At 43.0% G+C, this 18,655-nt stretch overlaps 1 protein-coding gene across 19 annotated transcripts in view; it reads right to left on the bottom strand.

Moving 5' to 3' along the window:
* Window positions 1-310: 310 nt before the first annotated feature.
* Window positions 311-18,655, bottom strand: part of LOC147607226 (callose synthase 5-like) — an 80,216-nt gene continuing 61,871 nt past the window's right edge. For all 19 annotated transcript variants that reach the window (XM_086791023.1, XM_086791031.1, XM_086791030.1 and 16 more), the window contains 11 exons: window positions 7,705-7,891; window positions 7,504-7,615; window positions 6,164-6,283; window positions 5,957-6,072; window positions 3,918-4,001; window positions 3,700-3,812; window positions 3,245-3,474; window positions 1,553-2,350; window positions 1,400-1,450; window positions 1,128-1,313; window positions 311-898 (listed from right to left, as the gene is read on the bottom strand). In XM_086791023.1, coding sequence (XP_086647149.1) covers window positions 671-898; window positions 1,128-1,313; window positions 1,400-1,450; window positions 1,553-2,350; window positions 3,245-3,474; window positions 3,700-3,812; window positions 3,918-4,001; window positions 5,957-6,072; window positions 6,164-6,283; window positions 7,504-7,615; window positions 7,705-7,891 — 2,225 coding nt within the window. In that variant the 3' untranslated portion in view covers window positions 311-670. The remainder of the gene's footprint in view (window positions 899-1,127; window positions 1,314-1,399; window positions 1,451-1,552; window positions 2,351-3,244; window positions 3,475-3,699; window positions 3,813-3,917; window positions 4,002-5,956; window positions 6,073-6,163; window positions 6,284-7,503; window positions 7,616-7,704; window positions 7,892-18,655) is intronic.

The raw sequence follows: 18,655 nt of genomic DNA, 5'->3' as shown, positions 1-18,655 counted from the left end.
TATCGGACAATACTAATTCGGTGTACCCACAGAATACCCATTTTGTACCCCTTATAATTTCACGTCGAAGGAAGTTCAATGTCCAAGCTGTTTTGTTCCATGAAAAATCTTCTATTGGGTATGATGGAAACAAAATTAATGAATACACCATCACAGAATCAATCCAATCCATCACAGAATCAATCCAATATGTGCATCATTTTCTGCAATCCTTTTGGTTGAGACCAACAAGAACAGCATGATCTCCATACAAAAGTAGGAGTGCCCACTGATTCCCACCTGTGCAAAGCCAAGGATCAGAGAATCATAGTTTTCAACTCATCTGTGCTCACATTTTCAACTTTGTTACAAGATTTTCATGCACATTTGTTTTGGAACTGAAATCGATGGTCAAGAGGTTACAAGATTGTAAGGTTGGGGGGTAAAACAAGCCTCATAAAAGCCTCATGCACAAATACCTGAGGGTAGATCAAACATGTTACAAAATGGGTTTCCATGAACCCAAAAATACAGCACCAATTATATGCTCATCAATGTAGCATCATCAGAGTTTCCAAGAGGCATGTTGATGGGACAAGGCCTTTTCAGGTAGACAGTTCCAAGAAATGTTTTTTAAGAACCAAAGCAGCAACGAAACGTAAAAATTGATGACTACTGATCATGCATGACCTCAGCCTCTCTTTCCACCGGCTAAGATACGAGAGATTTGAAGGCCTCTGCTGAATGCTTGGTTGAACAAGAGACGAGATTGAAATTCAGAGACAAAAGGAAACCATGCCAAAACTGCTACAGGGGCAAACAGTAGTAGGCCCATCATATACTCATAGCCCCGAGCAAGTGCCTTCACAGAATCCCAAAATCCTGACAACACAACTACTGGTTTGCATGCCTGAGATATCTGCAAAGCATCATAGTAGTCAGGAACACAGCAGAAGAAGAACACGGCTGCTGTGATTGACTCGCTAAATGGATCCACAGATTGCCTGGCCTCGACTTAGGCCCCAAACACCATGCAATACAGAAGCAGTACTGAAACTGTCCTACAACAGATTTCTAAAACCAAAAAGATTTGTTATACTTAAACTAGGATCAACTTTATGTAATTAGGAGTATAGATTCAGAAGCACCTGTAGTAGTGCCCACCCTGTCGGCAAAAATGCTAGCAAACATGTAAAGAGGTCACTGAAGGTAAAGGCGAAAACAAAGAAGAGGCCCGCGAGTATGGAGAGGGACACTAGGAAAAGGCCAGCCTTCAACAATCTAAAAAGAAGCTGAAAATCAGCACCAAATCGTTGCCTTCCCATAGAAACAACCTGCCATGGTTGACAGGGAAAAGTAAATCACGTCTGCTAGGATTACAACTATAAAAGGCGATTTGATTGAGAACATCAAAATTTACCTTTAACAGCATAAGTAAGGCAGCAATCACCAGCCATGACAATCCATATACCTGAATAAAAGGTCGCATAAAATTAGCAAAAGTAAACTACCTTACCATAGGATGAGAAAGGTCTCTCTAGCTCTACGTATGAATATGGCAATGAAATCGTGCCTCTATCTGTTTGTTGCCCTTGACAATATTCAAGTGGTAAATGAGCCCATATTGGTACAGTAGGAACCGTAATGCAAGTAGAACCTCCCACAAACGCCCCGAAAGGGATGTGTACTTTAAATGCTCCTGCTCTTCATTCCACCATGATTCCCAGCTCTTTGTTGAGGGTACACCAATGCCGCCTCGACTTTTGATCCATTGGTTCCAGTCATCCCAATCCTCCACAATTTTTTGCCAATCAAATCCCGAGGGATTGAACAAAAATGGACCAAACAACCAAGATGCCACTAGGAACCACATGGAGAAAGTGACCAGAATATAAGGAATCAATCCCCTGCTTGTCTCTCCATATATGTTATAAATCAGTAGAAGCACTGTAAGCTCTAGACCTTTTGTAAAATGGCTCCGTGAGTATAATCGGTAATTTTCAGCAAACCTCTCATGCCTCACCACAAAGCCACGCCCTGTTCCCCGGTACTTTGCTCCCCCATGCAATATTGTCCGCCCAAAACAGTGAACTTTTGTTCCCAAGGAAAATGTGAAAAAAACAGATGCCAGCTGCAATTGCATCACAATGAAGTCACTCACTGCCTTCCAAAACCCTCTCTCCAGCCCAATCTCCATCACCATTGGAAGCGCCATTAGCACACCCAGCTGTACAAGTGACTGTGAAGCCAAGGCTGCTTCCAAAGGAACATTTTTTTTCAGTTCAGCTTCTGCCACAAGAGATGTTTCTAGGCCACTCAGAGCCAGATACAGCCGACCATATAAGAAAGTGTAAACTGTAAGTACCACTATCTGTAAAACCACCAGTTCTCAATTAGTGCAGACCTTGAGTTCAAGCAACAATGAGAGTAACAATGAGCCCAATTGCATTCAAAAAGTAATCAAGCAGGTAAACAACATCGATTTAAGAGAAACTGGGTACCAAAGCCTTCTATCAAGCTGGTTACAGTTGAATTTCTCTACTACTCCTAGAGTAGGTCAACAAAGTCAATCAAATCCACAAAAACACATTTGGCACGAGTTTATCGCCATCTTGTACTCTTACGGTTTATTCATAAACACCTCCCCCCTGCATGACCTCCATGACTGAGGAGTCTAGACTTCTTCTCCCAAGGCCAAGCTCCGATTTTCAACACTAGGTGATGAAATTGAACAAGCCAGTTACACTGACGACAATCAAGCGCTTGGTTGGCATTGTTAACATACAAACAGAAAAAAGGTTGTAGGGGAACTGGTGTCTAATTGAAGAAGAGCCTATAGACAAAGAAGAACCTATATGACTAGGCAAAGAAGAATTCTGGTTTGACACTTCAAAAAATCTGCTCATAATGCAACCTAGTCAGGATATCCCACAACCTTGGACAAACTTGTGAGTTACACCACAAACCCGAGGCCATCAGAATAGAACTACATGGTTTGTGCAAAGAGAAAAAAACGCCCTTTCCCATAAACCCTCGCATACACAATCTATTGACAACTTGCACCTTCTCTTCCTCAAAATTTTTAAAATATGAGATTTTATTATTTCTTCAAGCCAGAAAGAAAATCAGTGCAACATAATATTGTGTGAGTTTCACTTGCTTCTTGGAAGTAGGCATGAAATTCTTGCATAAAACTGGTTTTCACATAGATAACTTGAAAAGAACTTTTGAAAAACTCATAAGCATGGGTTTCAAGCCAGCATACCATTGAACTAAAATAAAACCCTACTGTGGTGAAATAGCATGTCAACATCCGGAAAAAATCGAAGCGATGCCCAAGACGATAAATGTCTCTACTTAATGCCTGCTCTCCATTTCCATTAGCCACCTTTGCTTCGAACATTGATATCTGGTTCAAACCCACATCACGCCCCTTTCCTACTTGAATGTATTCATGATGTGTGATATTACCTTGTCGCAACGTAGAATTGAAACCTGTCGCACTTACAAAATCAGTGTGCAGACTGATAGCACTAGAGGTTATTCATGTCAAAAAAACAAAACCATGACTCCATGCTAAATCATGGGCATTTTCTAAAGGCATGTGGAAATGGTATTAGTCAGACCCAATAAAATGAAGTCAAAGAAACAACCTAGAAATAACAAAGAGCAAACCTAATAATGCACTCAACTTTCAGTGAAAAAGCACAGTCAACACACCTGCAAATATATCCTCGCTCAGGTTGATAACCCGTGACGCTTTGCTTATACCACCCCTAGTAATGTGGAATAACCTGTCGAAGACATCAGGATGCCCATAGTGGAAACGGGTTCTGCATATTCTCAAGACATCCAAGTTAAAAAACTAGTAAGTTAAAAATACAGACTGCAAACATAACATAATTCCTCAATTAACGGGATTATTTACAAAAGCTTACTTTAATGGCTCTGCCAAAACCCGTTGTCCTATTGTGACAAAACTTGTCTCTTGCATTGACATGAACCAGGCTAAAGATGAAACACTGTTCAACACAAGCCAATAAACATCAGTTTGAAGCATGGTATTAAACAAAGACGGTCAAAGGATGCATCACATTCACATCCCAAATGAATCACACTATTAACTTCAGAACAGTCGTAGGACACCCTGCACATAAAACAAAGTCACAACCTGGCTCAACAAGGTACTGACACACCACACATCTATAAATCCTTATCATTTGACTATTCACACTCATAGCAAATGCAATCCATATGGTGTGAATGATACTTGAATATTTGTGAATTATAGACACGTGGAACAAATTGATTCATGAGTCATGTCTGCATTAGTTTTGCACTGTAAATGCAAGCCAGATGTAGAAGGTTGCAGCTCTTTCTTAATGCATTCTGCAGCGTCGCAGATAGTTGACACTGGACACAACCTAACAATGTTAGTCATGTGACCCCCAATGCCCTCTACTCTCACCCCTTCAGGCTTGTTTGTTTTATGGATTACAACTTAAGATTGCTTCAATGTGCTGTCGTCCACCCTCCAAATTAAACAGGAAAAGGCATTAGCATTAAGAGAACGCAATTATTTTTTAATAGAGGTGAGAATGTACAGCCAACAGCTTTAGCCTGCAGTTCAAGAGTGACAATATTTACCACTTCAAGTTTCATATACTGCAACAAACAGAACACGTGATTCATTTTTGAAATTCAATCTTTCCAGGACACCTATAAATTCATGGCTTGCTATGGACTTTAAAACAGAAGCTACAAGAGCTGGCTCTTTGAAATTTAGGATGGCACTACAAGAGCAGGCACTTGAAATCAGGCAAACCAAGTATAACACGCTGCTGAATTACTAGACAGCTGTGTCCTTTCTCCCCTTTTTCTACCTCAATGAGGGCCCTGGGCCTTAATAAAGTGCCCATTTTTTCCTTCCCACAGAGAGAGGCTGGGCTGTTTTCATCGAATTCGTCATTTCTAATCCCGATGAAAGCAAAATCAAACCACTTCCACCCAGTTCTAGTGTTGCAGTTTCAGCAAATAAACAGGCTTAGATCGTTCAGCAATTGCTGCTCAAAGGTAAAGAAATCAAGTGCACACACCCACACAAAAAGAGGCAAAAGGAAAAAAAAATTGACATCTGGAAAGGGCTTAGAAGACATGAGCCCATATGTAAGAAATCGACAGTCGAATACAGAGAGTGTTATGCTTTTCCAATATTACAACAAATACAATATATGATGGAAATATACGTGCAGACTTCAGAACTAAATACCAATGAAAAGTTCAGGTTATTTCCCAAACTTAACAGTAAGACAACAGCAACAAAACAGTTCCCAAAAAAAAAAAAGACTTAGAGCCTTCACAAACCACAGCAATTTCTGCTCAAAAGTAAAGAAATCAAGTGCATGTAGCAGCACAAAATAGCCAAAGAAAAAAAAATTATTGTAGATTTCAGAACCTGATACCAATCAAAAGTTCAGGTTATTTCCCAAACTTAACAGTAAGACTTAAGAATGCTGAAAATACACAAACTAGAGGAAGAGCAACAGAACAGTTCCAGTAAATAAAGAGGCTTAGAGCCTTCACAAACTACAGCAATTTCTGCTCAAAGGTAAAGAAATCAAGTGCATGTAGCTGCACAAAATAGGCAAAGAAGAAAAAAGTATTGGGGCTTAGAAGACATGAGCCCAAATGTAAGACAGAGAGCATTATGCCTTTCGCTTCCCTTTCCTCCCCTCCCCTCCCGGACCCCCAATAAACCTCTACATGATGGAATCTTAAGTGCAGACTTAAGAACTAAATATCAATGAAAAGTTCAGGTATTTCCCAAACATAACAGTAAGACTTACGAACGCAGCAAACACAAAAACAAGAGGGAGAGCAACAGAACACTGCAGAGGAACAAAAGGTAACTGCATGGCAGCCATTTCTTGTAACGATACACCCTAATTTTCCAGGAAAATAAGGCAATGTGGCATACCTGCCGGTAAAAATATGTTCTCTGACACCTAAGATGGTGGGATCACGTACTCCATGATCCTCCCTAAACTCCTCGAGCAAATTCCGCATCTTGAAAGCCTCCTCTAGATAGTTATCCTGGCAAAAACAAATACAACTTGAGACAAACCTCAAGTGACAGGAACAAATAGATCCCGTATAATAACAAGGCTTTATCAAAACGCATTACCTGATTCATGTCTATTGCCTGCAAGGCCTCACCACGTGTAAAGATAATGGCATGATTCTGGTTCTCAGGCTTCCCCTCTCCCAGCCTGACCGTACCTGGAAGCTTGATTCGATAGACTTCCTGTAATGTAATAGCAATGAGCCTTGAAGGTCATTTCCGTAATCTTGCAGAATTGTTTGAGATCCATCAATCAATTGCAAAACATAAGTTCGTCTACTCATGAATCGATGTGGTCAAAAAATCTGGTTTGCATCAGAAATGCATACAAATATCAAATCACAGCCATCAATTCTATGTCAAAAAGACCTACATTGGAGGACAGCCCTTGTTGACCCATTCCTTTCATTGTCACAGATTTCAACACACCAGTTCTTTATTATATGACCTTTTCCAAAGCCCATATATGTAAATTTTGATTTTCTTAAAGAAAAGAACCATTTTTTAGCTTCAAATTTCGACTTCCAGATTTTTAAATCGGCATGTCCAGTACCTTCCATCTCATCTCATGCCTGCTATGTCAACATAGTCGAGTTAGCAACTTTTCCCTAATCATTGTATTTGTGCAAAACTATCCTATCTGGTGCATATTTTGTTTTATAAAGCCACAGTAGGATATGCACATCGTGAAGGATTGTCTGAGGACATGGGAGGAGCATTGCTAAGACCATGGAGGATAAGAACAATTCTAGTGGGAAAGTGTCACAACACACACAACTGTCATAGAAAATTTTTTGAGTCATGTAATTGGCTGGCTAATGTTTCAAGTGTGACTCCACCAAGCACATCGCGAACGATTGTCTGAGGACACCAGAGGAGCATTCTGAGGAGGTGGAATCTTTAGACCTAAACGATAATTGTGGAGCCGCATGTGCAAGTGTCTCGGATCTTTTCATTATTTCTAGAATCAATAGCACACTACAGGTACAAAATTTGGATCACGACATGGGCACATGAGGAGGAAGTTTCCAGCCAAGTATCCAAAGGAGGGTCTTCGCAACTGCCAATTGCATTAGGTGGGATATTTGCAGTTTCTGATGTCATGGCAACACCACAAGAAGGCATGTTACTGGATGTGACTTCATCACAGCATATTGCTATAACTATGATGTATCTGTGTTTTAGGGTTTTGTTTGACGTGGGCTTCGTTGTACGATGCTGACATTCAGTGAAGAGTTAACCTTGGAAGGGAGTCCAAGTTAGTCAAGTTACTAGTTTAGGAGTGTTTTCAAAACCAACATTGTAATCGACACAAAATAGCTAGCTTGAGGTCCTTCACGTAATCAACACTAATACTGTGATTATCAATCAGTCAATTTAACATTTGAACATAGATAGATTACCTCATCCAATCCATTCACTGCTTTCACGAGCACTGAATAATATTCTTTATGTATCTTGTCCTTCTCCCTCACCTCCTTTTCGTCTATGTATGCGACCCTTAAAGATGGATACCTAGACATGTAAAATATGTAATCAGACATGTTTGCAAACTTTCAGCCTGTACAGCCTATACAGTGCACATCGGGGATAAAACTGCTTACTTCACCATAAGACTTAAGATATCCGCTGCACGTTGATCCCCTGAACGTTTTTGTGCACCGTAATTCTGACAAGATACCACATACGTGAACTTCATGTCAACCACTGCTTCAAGTGTTGCCTCAAGTGATCGCTGGCTTTTTTCTTCTGCAGAGGTTGCAATGTGTGCCTGGTATCCCTCCAATACTTCTGAGAAACACCACATTACAAATCACTATCATATGTGCATCACTCAACTTGCCCCATCTTGTAGCATAACTATCGTATAGGTGCTACAAACTTCAAACTGGTGACTAATTAGAAGATCAACCATGAAATATCTGTACATAAGGTGTAATGTAGTATGACAATGCAAAGACGTAACAACGCAATCACATAAACAACCATAGTTCAAGTAATCGTACAACTCTTTCAACATGTTACTACTACATAAATAGCTTGTAGAACTATGAAATGAAATTGGTACCCAAAAAAGAGTTTGTAACTACATCAATGTGAAAATTCAATGATCTGGGTTCAGGGGATACTCTATGCAGCCTCCTTGCTCTCAAGTAAAAAAGATAGATGCAGATAAAGACCTTCCCGATTTCCAACCAAATCTTTCAATACAAATCGGACACAAATGCGACCTTTGAGTTCTAGGAAAGGCCAGTTGAAAATTTGAGAAGCAGTGGATTCAAGTGACCTATCGGAGACTCACTCCAAGTTTGGAATTGGGAGAAGCTTCTCAAATTGTAGTGATCTTTCAGATCAAGTAGATAACATCTGGGAAGGAAAACTCCAGCAACAAAGGTAAGCATCATATACATCACTATCCAAAGATGTCCCTCATCGGTCGATGGCGGATATCCTCAATGTCCTCCATGGCGAGTACTTTGAGTGGACGTCTCCCATGCCGTGCTAGTATGGTCCTGATCCTCTGTTGTAGTCTCCGCCAGTGTGGAGATGGGCCTCTCATCTTGGGGCGCCTGGACCGCCCCAGCTCTATAGCCCGATCAATCAGTGTACCTCTCGTGCGGCTATACTCTGGGGCTAGCTGCAATGCCTGCTGGCCTGACTGCTCAATCTCTAGTCGAAAGAAGTCTGTAATCTGCCTTTGTAGGTGTCTCTCCCTCTCTGATCCCCTCCCTCTCAAGAGACCTTCTCTATGTCTACGCAACTCCACCAAGTATAATCCGAGACATCTCTGATCCTGGTATCTCATGACTCTGGAAAGTGGTCCGAAACCCTCTCTGAACAGGCAGTGAAAACGGCCTCGTATCTCATAATATACTATACAATGACATATGTCATGTAACTCTGTCTCTGGCTCCATCTGGCACAACTGACAAATCCTGGCCTCAGCTGGTACTCCTCTTAATCTGCCAGTCTCAATCTCTAGCTGGTGTGAGGATGTGCGCATCTGACCAATAGCACACCGTACCCCATGAGAAAGATGAGTATCCATGTAGCTCAGTCTAATCACAAACCCATCCTCCCTGAGCTGGAGAAGATGATCTCTATAGGAACCCCCTCTTCGTACCAAGCTCGTAAGTCGGCTGTATCGATGTCCTCCTAGTGTCCAGCTGAGTCAAGTCCTGCCTGATAAGTCTGGTGATCTCTGCCCGTGTGAGAGAGAGGGAGGTTGCATCCAGGGAGTACTGAAATGGAGGTAGCCTGTCCATACTAAAGCCATGCAGTTGGAACCAAGCTATCATCTATGCATACCAACATGATCCGTCTCCATGTGATGCCAACTGTCGTGAAGACTCCAGGGCTAAGCGAGCATATATCTGTCTCTAGGGAGAGCCCAAGTGCTATGTATAAAGGAGACTGATCAAGTGAGTGCCTCTACTACCAATGGGGGGGCAGCCATCTCTGCACGGATAATATCATGTGGTATGGAGGCCTTGGCCCTAATCATCCGGGAAATCATAGAAACCAAGGACCTCTCCATACATCTCCATCCATCAGTGCTACCAGCTCGTCGGCCGTGGTGATCCACTGAGGGTCCCCATATCTCCACTCCATACAGCATGGCTGTCAGAGATGATGGTCTTCGGCAAACCATGCAATTTGAAGACATGTTGCACGAACAATGACACCACATCTGGGGCTGAAGCAGCTTTCTTGCAAGGAATGAAATGCGTCATTTTGGAAAATCGATCACCTACCACTAGAATCTGAGCATTGCCTTTGGATGAACGAGGCAAAGTGGTGATAAAATCCATACTGATACTTTCCCATCTCTCATTGGGAACTAGCAACGGTTGAAGTAACCCTTGAGAAAGTTGTCGAGAGGCTTTCATTATCTGACATGAATGACAAGCTTTGACAAATTAGATTACATCTTGCTGCATCTGAGGCCAAAAGTATGTAGCAGACAAAAGCCGATATGTCTTGTTGATACCAGGATGAGCAACTTCATGATGCTCTTGAATGAGAATCTTCCGCAATGAAGTATTGTGAGGCACACAAATACGATCGGAAAAGAACAGCAACTCATCCATGATGGTGTAGGCTGCAAACATGTTCATTTCTGCAGGACTGGGATTAGAAGATTTGAGAGCACGGAACGCATCTCCAAAATCTCTATCAGTCAAATACTTTGCACATCTGTGATGGCAAATTTAGTGGCTCGAGGCATGCGGCTCAAAGCAGCTGCAACCACATTCTGAAGACCAGCAACATACTAGATAATCATGTGGAAATTAGCCAAGAATTCAACCCATCGGCCTTGTCGAGAGTTCATAACAGGTTGAGTGAAAATGTACGTCAAAGATTGATGATCTGTACGTACAACTGAATCTGCTCCAAGAAGATAATGTCTCCAAGTCCGATAAGCATGCACGATTGCCAAAAACTCCTTATCATACACAAGATACCTGCTTTGAATGGCTGAAAACTTCCTGCTGTCAAAAGCAATGACACGATCATTCTGCATCAAAACTACAACAAAAGCACGATCTGAGGCATCTGTCATTACATCAAAGGGCTGGGTGGGATCTGCAATGGCCAAGACCGGGGTTGTCGTCAAGCCATGCTTGAGATCATTGAAGGATTGCTCAACTTCAAAAGACCACTGAAGTTTGTCCAACTTTGTCAATTCTGTCAAAGGGGCAACAATCTTTGAAAACCTATGCACCTTGTTGTGATAAAAGTTAGCAAGTCCCAAGAAAGATCGAACATCTGAAATGGTGAGAGGCAAAGGCCAATCCACAATCGCCTGAATCTTCTTAGGATCTACTGCAATCCCATTAGCAGAAATGATGTGACCAAGATATTCCACATGGTTCTTGAAAAATTCTCTCTTCTTCTTCTTGATGTACAGCATATTGGTACGTAGTACTTCAAAGACAATCTGTAAATGCTCTTTGTGAGCGACCATAGATCGGCTAAAAACCAGAATATCATCGAGATAAACGATCACAAACTTGTCCAAGTACGGCCCAAAAATTTCATTCATCAAGGTCATGAAAGTGGCCAGGGCATTGGTTAACCCAAAAGGTATGACCAAGAATTCATAATGGCCATATTTTGTCCGAAAGGCTGTCTTGTATTCATCACCATTACGGATACTAATTTGATGATAGCCGAACTTCAAATCAATCTTGGAAAACACCTTTGCACCAAGCAACTGGTCGAACAACTCATCGATGCGCAGCAAAGGTAATTTGTTCTTGATTGTCAGCTTGTTGAGAGCACGAAAATCAATGCAAAGCCGCATTGATCCATCCTTCTTTTTGACAAGCAAAACCGGGGCTCCGAAGGGACTTTTGCTGGGACGGATGTGACCTTTGTCCAGCAACTCCTGTAATTGCTTTTGTATCTCCTGAGATTCAGAGTAAGAAACACGGTATGGAGCTCGGGTTGGAGGAGGTTGACCTGGGATAAGATCAATTGGGTGATCCACAGGACGACGAGGAGGCAAAGTCGTCGGAAGATCATTCGGAAACAGATCCTGAAAAGACCTGAAGAAGGGTTGCTACAAGTAAGTAGTTGTTGATGACGAGGCTTGAGATTGCTCACTAGTTTCTGCTTCAATCTCCTGTAACATGACCAAGGATGTTGTACAGTAACATTTGCGGACGAGGCGTTTGACTTGCAGAGCAGAAACAACAGTGATGGGTTTGGCACTGAAAAGGCCACGAAGTTCCAGCTCTCGACCATCATGGTATAACTGGATTGAATGAGAACGAAAGCTAATCACTCGATCATATCGATACAGCCAAGATTGTCCCAATATCATGTCATAATGTGACAACGGCATCACTGAAAAATCAAGGTGATCTTGGTAATCTTGAATCTGGAACTGAAGCTGTTGCACCTTTTTGTTACAATTAAGGAAAGAACAATCAGCAAGCTCTACTTGAAAAGCATCCACAAAATGTCGGGTCTGTAGGCGAAGCTTGTGAGCCAAAGAAGTGCCCACAAAATTAGTGGAACACCCACTGTCCACCAGCACATTGATGGGATGGTGGCCAATAAAACCCAGAAGACTAAGGACCTGCTTGGAAAGATTCACTGGAGCAGGGTTGGTACTTTGGCCATTAAGCATCAAGGTACTGACAACTTCAGAAACGCGAACAGAACAAGCTATTTGTTTGTTTTTGTCTTTCACAGGAGGCGGGTCATGATCAGCATGGTGGCAACTGTCCACTTGAGAATTGCGCCGAGTGTTGGAGGGTTTAGGGCGCCGAGGACATTCATACCACCGGTGATCGCCAGAACAAATTGTACAGAGGCCTGGACGACTAGGTTGGGATGAAGTGGCAGTCGATGAAGAGGTTTGCTATCCTGAAGAGGTGTCTCGCTTGAAGTTGCGCCGATCATTCTTGAATATTGGGATTCACTTAAAAATGAAGTTGTTGGCACTCTGGTGTGCTGCCAGCTTCTTGGAAGCAAGGACTAGTGTGTTTGCTCCCTAAAAAACAGCTATGTGATAAATTGACATATTGCAGACCTATCACTCTTATGCCTGTTATTTACAAGCTAGTTGCTAAAATACTGGTGAACAGATTGAAAGATGTCCTTTATGATGCACCCTGCTCAATATGGTTTTGTTCATGGACAATATTGGCAATGCCCATATAGGCATTGAATATGCTAAATATACCAATCATGACGTAGTCATCATGCCAATAGATATTGAAAAGACTTTTGGCAGTGTTCAATGGTAATTCATAGCTCAAATAATGGACAAATTGGGTTTTGGTCCGAAATGAGGAATATCATTTACTAGCTGTATAAGGACGCCGCAGCCCAATGTATTATTGAAAATGAACTCTCTTCTCCGTGGAAGCTTGGACAATCTATGAGACACGGATGTCCATTGAGTGCCTTGCTTTATGCGATAGCCACTCATCCATTCCTCTTGTATATGGATAATTTGATTGTAGAAGGAAAGTTGCATGGTATTGAAATTACAGCAGCTAGTCAATTTGTTAAGCGTATGCAGATGATTCCTTCTTTTTTCCCAGAAACACACAACACAATGTCAATGTAATCATGAATGCTTTGAAGCTATATGGAATAGTTGTTGGATTGAAGGTTAATTTTACTAAGTCCAAGCTATTGCCTCTTAAAGAATGTGATTGGCATTCTATTCTTTGGCCACATTTCATATTACCTCCACATCAGATTGTACAGCATCTTGGATATCCTATTGGATGGAAAGTTTCTCTCAAGCAACAAAGATAGTGGGTCATAGATAAGTTGAATTGTAAGATCGAGTACTCGGAAGGGGAAATGGTTTACTTGAAGATGGATCCAAGACAGTTTAACCTCCGAGATAACGGACCGCTAAGCACGGAGGTATGATGGCCCGTTTAAGATAGTTGAGAAGGTGAGTGATCTCGCCTATAGGTTGGACCTTCCTCCACATATTCAGATTCATCAAGTCTTCCATATCTCAATGCTTTGCTCCGCACCAAAAGATGATGATCCACATAGGGTAGCAGTTGATAGGGGGCCAAGCTTAGTGGTAGATAAGGGGAATGAGTTTGAGTTGGAGGAAATTTTGAAACACAAGGATTGCTGGAACCAACGAGACCCGAATCGGGTCTATTTGTGTAAATGGAAAGGAATGGACTCATCTGAAAATACATGGCAGAAAGCAATCACATTGTGGAGGTGTGAGGAGATTGTAAATGCCTACAACTCCCTTCACCCCTCAATTCCACCGAAGAAGAAGAGGTCTGGAACCGAGGGGGGGAGTGTGATGAGGGCGCTCATCTAGCAAGGTCTTGACGACGACATCCCGAGTCCCACCTTACACCTAGACGCGCGATGGACGGCTCGTCTCGTGATGGCTCGACGGACCAATGCCGTTATGTTGGCTTGGAGGTCTAGGGAGACCTTCACCCCAAGGTGTAACCCCATGTAATAAAAACGTATGAAAGACCTTAGTCTCAAGGCTAGACGGTTATGGTCTTGGCCGTCGGGTGCAAACCATGAAGAGTCATGGGCATGAAAACGAGGAGGCATGGCTGGTGAGGCGCCAACCAACATGAGGCGCCTCGTGCCTCATTGTGAGACATGGTTGAGGGAGCCGAGCAAGAGGAGAACATGCAGCCAGACAGAAACGCACACACTCAGGTGCTCACGGCCCCTACACCAGGTGCTCACGGAACCACAGAAGCTACGGGTGCAGAGGTGCACGCGCACGTGAGCGTTCGAAACGGGCAAAAACCCCTCTTGCACCATAAAGCGGGGTTTGCCTTGGGATTTCTATCCAACGGGCACGGTGCTCTGGGGGTGTACCACCCTGAAACGCAAAATCGCCTATATAAGGGGTGTAGGTGCTCCTCAAGACGGGCACGCCATGGTAAGAGAGAGCCGACCTGCCGTGAGCCGGACTCACTTGAGCGTTGGGCGCTTGGTCCCCATTTTGGGTGTGAGCTATACATAGTAGCTTGAAGGCGGATCGCTTGTGGAGAACCTGGACCCTAAACGGCAAGAAGACGTTAGGGCTAGGCCACACACACAGTCGGCAGAAAACAGATTGATCAAGGTAACATCACCTGACACATTGTAGTGGCAGAAATTAATAAGAGGAGTTTTTACTATATGCTCCATCCTGTGTGTATGAGTCTTATGCTTATGTGTTTACAGCCACAATTTGAATACTCTTTGTATTGAATCATCTTGTGTATGGTAAGTGAAAGAAACACAACCCTGCAACACATCTAGTGGATACGTTTGAGTTATGTGATGTTTTATGTCTTGTGCTAAAAGGAACAGTGTGAGTGTGTATGCCGTAAAGACATCTCGTGAGTCGTGGGTAGGCATACTTGTGTGCCGCAATATCATAACCGTGAGACTCTCATATTTGGATTGCATGAGTAAACGCCGTGACTCCTTGTGCCTTTGCGACATGGACTAATCGTCGATTCGATTGTGTGTAGAAAAACATGATAAGCTGCAAAACGAAAAACAACTTGTGATAGACGGGGCCCAACTGAGCGGGCCCATTCGCTCGCGATTTCTCTCTCCAACCGCTTCAACGGGGAGTTTTTCTTTTTCTTTTTCTTCTCACCGCCGTGCCCACCTCCTTCACGTCTGCTCCCACTCATGTCTCGGTTTGTGAAGTCACCAGCCACTGCTCCCACGCCCACTCCATGAAACAAGTTTCCTGCCTTCGGGTCCTTTTGCGCCCGTCTCCATCTATGGCATCCTGCCCTCTAGCGGTCCTTCACTGTTTTGCACCTACCCTCTAGCGGTCCTTCACCGTTACCCACCTGCTTCAATAGCCCAAGCCAGTGACCTGCCACCTACAACCCTAATTTTCGAATTAGGGATTTCGCAAAATCAGGTTAAAAATAACTTGATTAAAGCTTCTATATTCAATAAAAATTGGGGGTTTTTGAAAAATTGTATCGTTGATCCCTAATTAAGGACCCTACAAATATCTAATTTGGGGGTTTTCAAAATTAAAGCCAAAATTGGCTAATTAAGGACCCCGTCGTACTTACATACTCTCACATTTGGGGCTTTCTAAGAAATTAAGGCATTGGCACTCAATTGAAGACTCTACTGACACATTGAGAGTCTCTCGGGAGCTCTGCCCTGGCCCTCAGGCCTAAAATGACGAGCCAAGCGTCCATTGCTTGGCGTCACTGCCGGAAGAGGATCTACATCGGCAAACACCATCCCTGCTACTTCCTCATTTTTTTTTACAAGAAAGAGACTTCTATTAAGTATGAAAAAACCATACAACAATCACGACTATAAGCTGGATTAGAATAGAATCAACCCAATATGTAAGGTGATTTCAACCCCACTAAGGAGCATCATGATGCCATGAGAGACCTATGCGACTAGAGGAAAAGACAATGCCATGGTCCCACTCCCGCATAAATACAACGCGCTTTGCCTATGCGGAACAAGAGGACCCTTGAATACGAGCCCAAGTAGCCATGAGAGTATGGATGATATCACACCATATGGAACTAATGCACTGAGACCCAAAAATTTGGACATCCTCTATAGCCTCTGTGCATCTAGCTCTCCAAATTTGCCATGCTATACTACTGGTAACAATCTCCCAACTAGTGTCAATCCTCTGTCTGGGGGGTGTATAATCAGAGTGAGGGACATCCTGCAGTAAACCATGCTGGTATCTTTGAATAAAAATAGCAAAGTCTGTACCACTATCCTCAAAGAAAAGCTATGGCCCAAATTGGGAAACCAAGCAACGACTCCCCAAGTCACATACATGGTGCGGCCACTCAATTTGCCCATAAGTTGGCCTATAGAACCCCAAATGTGTTGTGCAGTGCAGCATCCCCATAAACAATGTTCTATAGTCTCAGAATCTACCACACATCTCAAGCAGTTAGGTACTACACCTAAAACCCATCTCCGCTGATTGGTGGGGAGACCACCATGTAAAAATAACCAAAAAAAAAATGAGAGATTTGGCTCCTTGTGTATGAATGCCAAAGCCTATGCCAATATCTAAGTGTTAACACTAGAGAGATATCGTAGCTCTCTGAATGAGGCCTGAGAGTAGGGATCCAACGCATCTGTCGAGCAAGGAGAAGCCTAGCATTCCGGACCATGAAACTGAAAAAGGTAAGGCTTTTCAATGGATCGAAGGCATCAATCAACTCACACTCTTCTAGATCCCACTAAAGATATATGATAGGACAGCCACCATATAGCCACAAACACCAAGAGCCTAGTCACTATCTGACGAGAAGGATCAATGAACCAATGCTTCCTCGAACGACCAACAATCCTCACTGGACTAAGCCTAGTATCTAGGATGATCCCCTCCATGCTACATCTCCTCAATCTCCCTCCAGGCATGCCGCATGACAGAATAGATGATGCAATCTATAGTCTCCCGGTCTAGAAGAGCATTGACCAACACAGGTATGCCTATCCTCGAAAACACTCTTAACCAACGCGGATGATAGTCTCCATGAAAGATCCCAGAGAGCCACTCATGCGGAATAGTTGCATCAATCTGATCAATACGTATGCGACAGCCCCTAAGATGCTAAATGGATGAAGCTCTCCGATCCACCAAAGGACTCTTAAAGATCTTCCAAGCAAGAACTGTGTAGGCACATCTCTCCCATCTTGCCCACTGCATGTAACGAGATGGACCAAGTGGCCGACCGGCCTCATCCCTAACGAGCTCGTTCCACATAATAGTTTGTCGGTCAACCGCATCCAAAGACCTAAGAATCCTTTGTCACAAAACTGGTCTCATGCTTCTCCATGCTCTGAGAATGGTTGCAATAAGAGGGTAAGATGATGTCCTGAAATCAGCCTCTGTGAACAAAAACCGTGTGCTCGGCAGCCAATCTCTCCCAACACGAGGTGTACATATGAAAATCTAAGACAAGAAAAAATCCTTCCAAGGCTCAGTGCGGTAGGAAAAACCTCTGACCACAAGTTTGCAGAGCAACTACCTGCATTGAACATCCGGATCAATAAAATTCAACCCCCCCTCTCATTTGGGCTGAATAACTGTGAGCCAAGCTACCCTGGCAGCACGAGTCTCTGTGGTGCCATCCAAACCCGACCAAAGAAAATTGCATATCAATCTCCACAATTGACCAATGCATATACGAGAGAAGCACCAACAAGAGGCAATAAACCAAGCCGATGCAAGCAATACTTGATTAGCGACCAAAGCTCTAGAGGATAAATCTAATCTCCTAGAGCTTCAATGAAGAAGCTTCTTCCGGATGCTCATAAGTATCAGACCAAACTGCTATGCACGAGAAATATCAACCCAACCTGGCACCCCAAATATCTAGTAGTGCATCCTCTATTGATCCAAGTGAACCCAAGCTCTGTACTCCAAGCAACTCTCAGTGAGTAACTAATCCAAAATCCAACAAATTTCTGCCAATTAATGAGTGCCCCTACTGCCAAACAATACTCTTCTAGTGCTACCCAGAAGGAACATAAGCATATGTGTGAGGCCTCCTGGCCTCTGCAACTATGATATATAATAATGGGGCTAAAGAGCAACCTTATCGTACTGAGCGAGAGATCTGAAACCGCTCTCCTCTATCACCGCAAGAGAGCACACTACTGTGGGCATCATGATACATGCATGAAACTCCCTCGATCCATCTGTGAGAGAAACCCATATGGCTAAGAGTACCCTCAAGAAAGTCCCAATCCACTCTATCATAGGCCTTCTCAAAATCCAAGAGCAGAATGGCTAAGGGCTGATTACTCACTTTGGCCCATTCCATGGCCTCCCAAAATGAGAAAATATTGTTAAAGATGGTCCTTCCGTGTAACAATCCATTCTGAGTATCATGAATGACATCCTGCAAAATTGGTTGCAATCTAATGCTCACAGCCTTAGCAAGAATCTTGCTTGTATGCATTCCCAAGTAAGCTGATAGGTCTCCACCTAGCCAATCAATGTCTTATCCCCACTCTTAGGGATAAGATAGATAAGTCCCTCGGTGCGAGAAGAAGGCATAGAACCTATGTCCCACA

Source organism: Cibotium barometz, chromosome 56 (genome assembly GCF_041138505.1).
Source record: "Cibotium barometz isolate CiBa-2024 chromosome 56, ASM4113850v1, whole genome shotgun sequence".
NCBI lineage: Eukaryota > Viridiplantae > Streptophyta > Polypodiopsida > Cyatheales > Cibotiaceae > Cibotium > Cibotium barometz.
The sequence above is the reverse complement of the archived record's forward strand: the minus strand, read 5'-3'. Positions and strand labels throughout refer to the sequence as shown.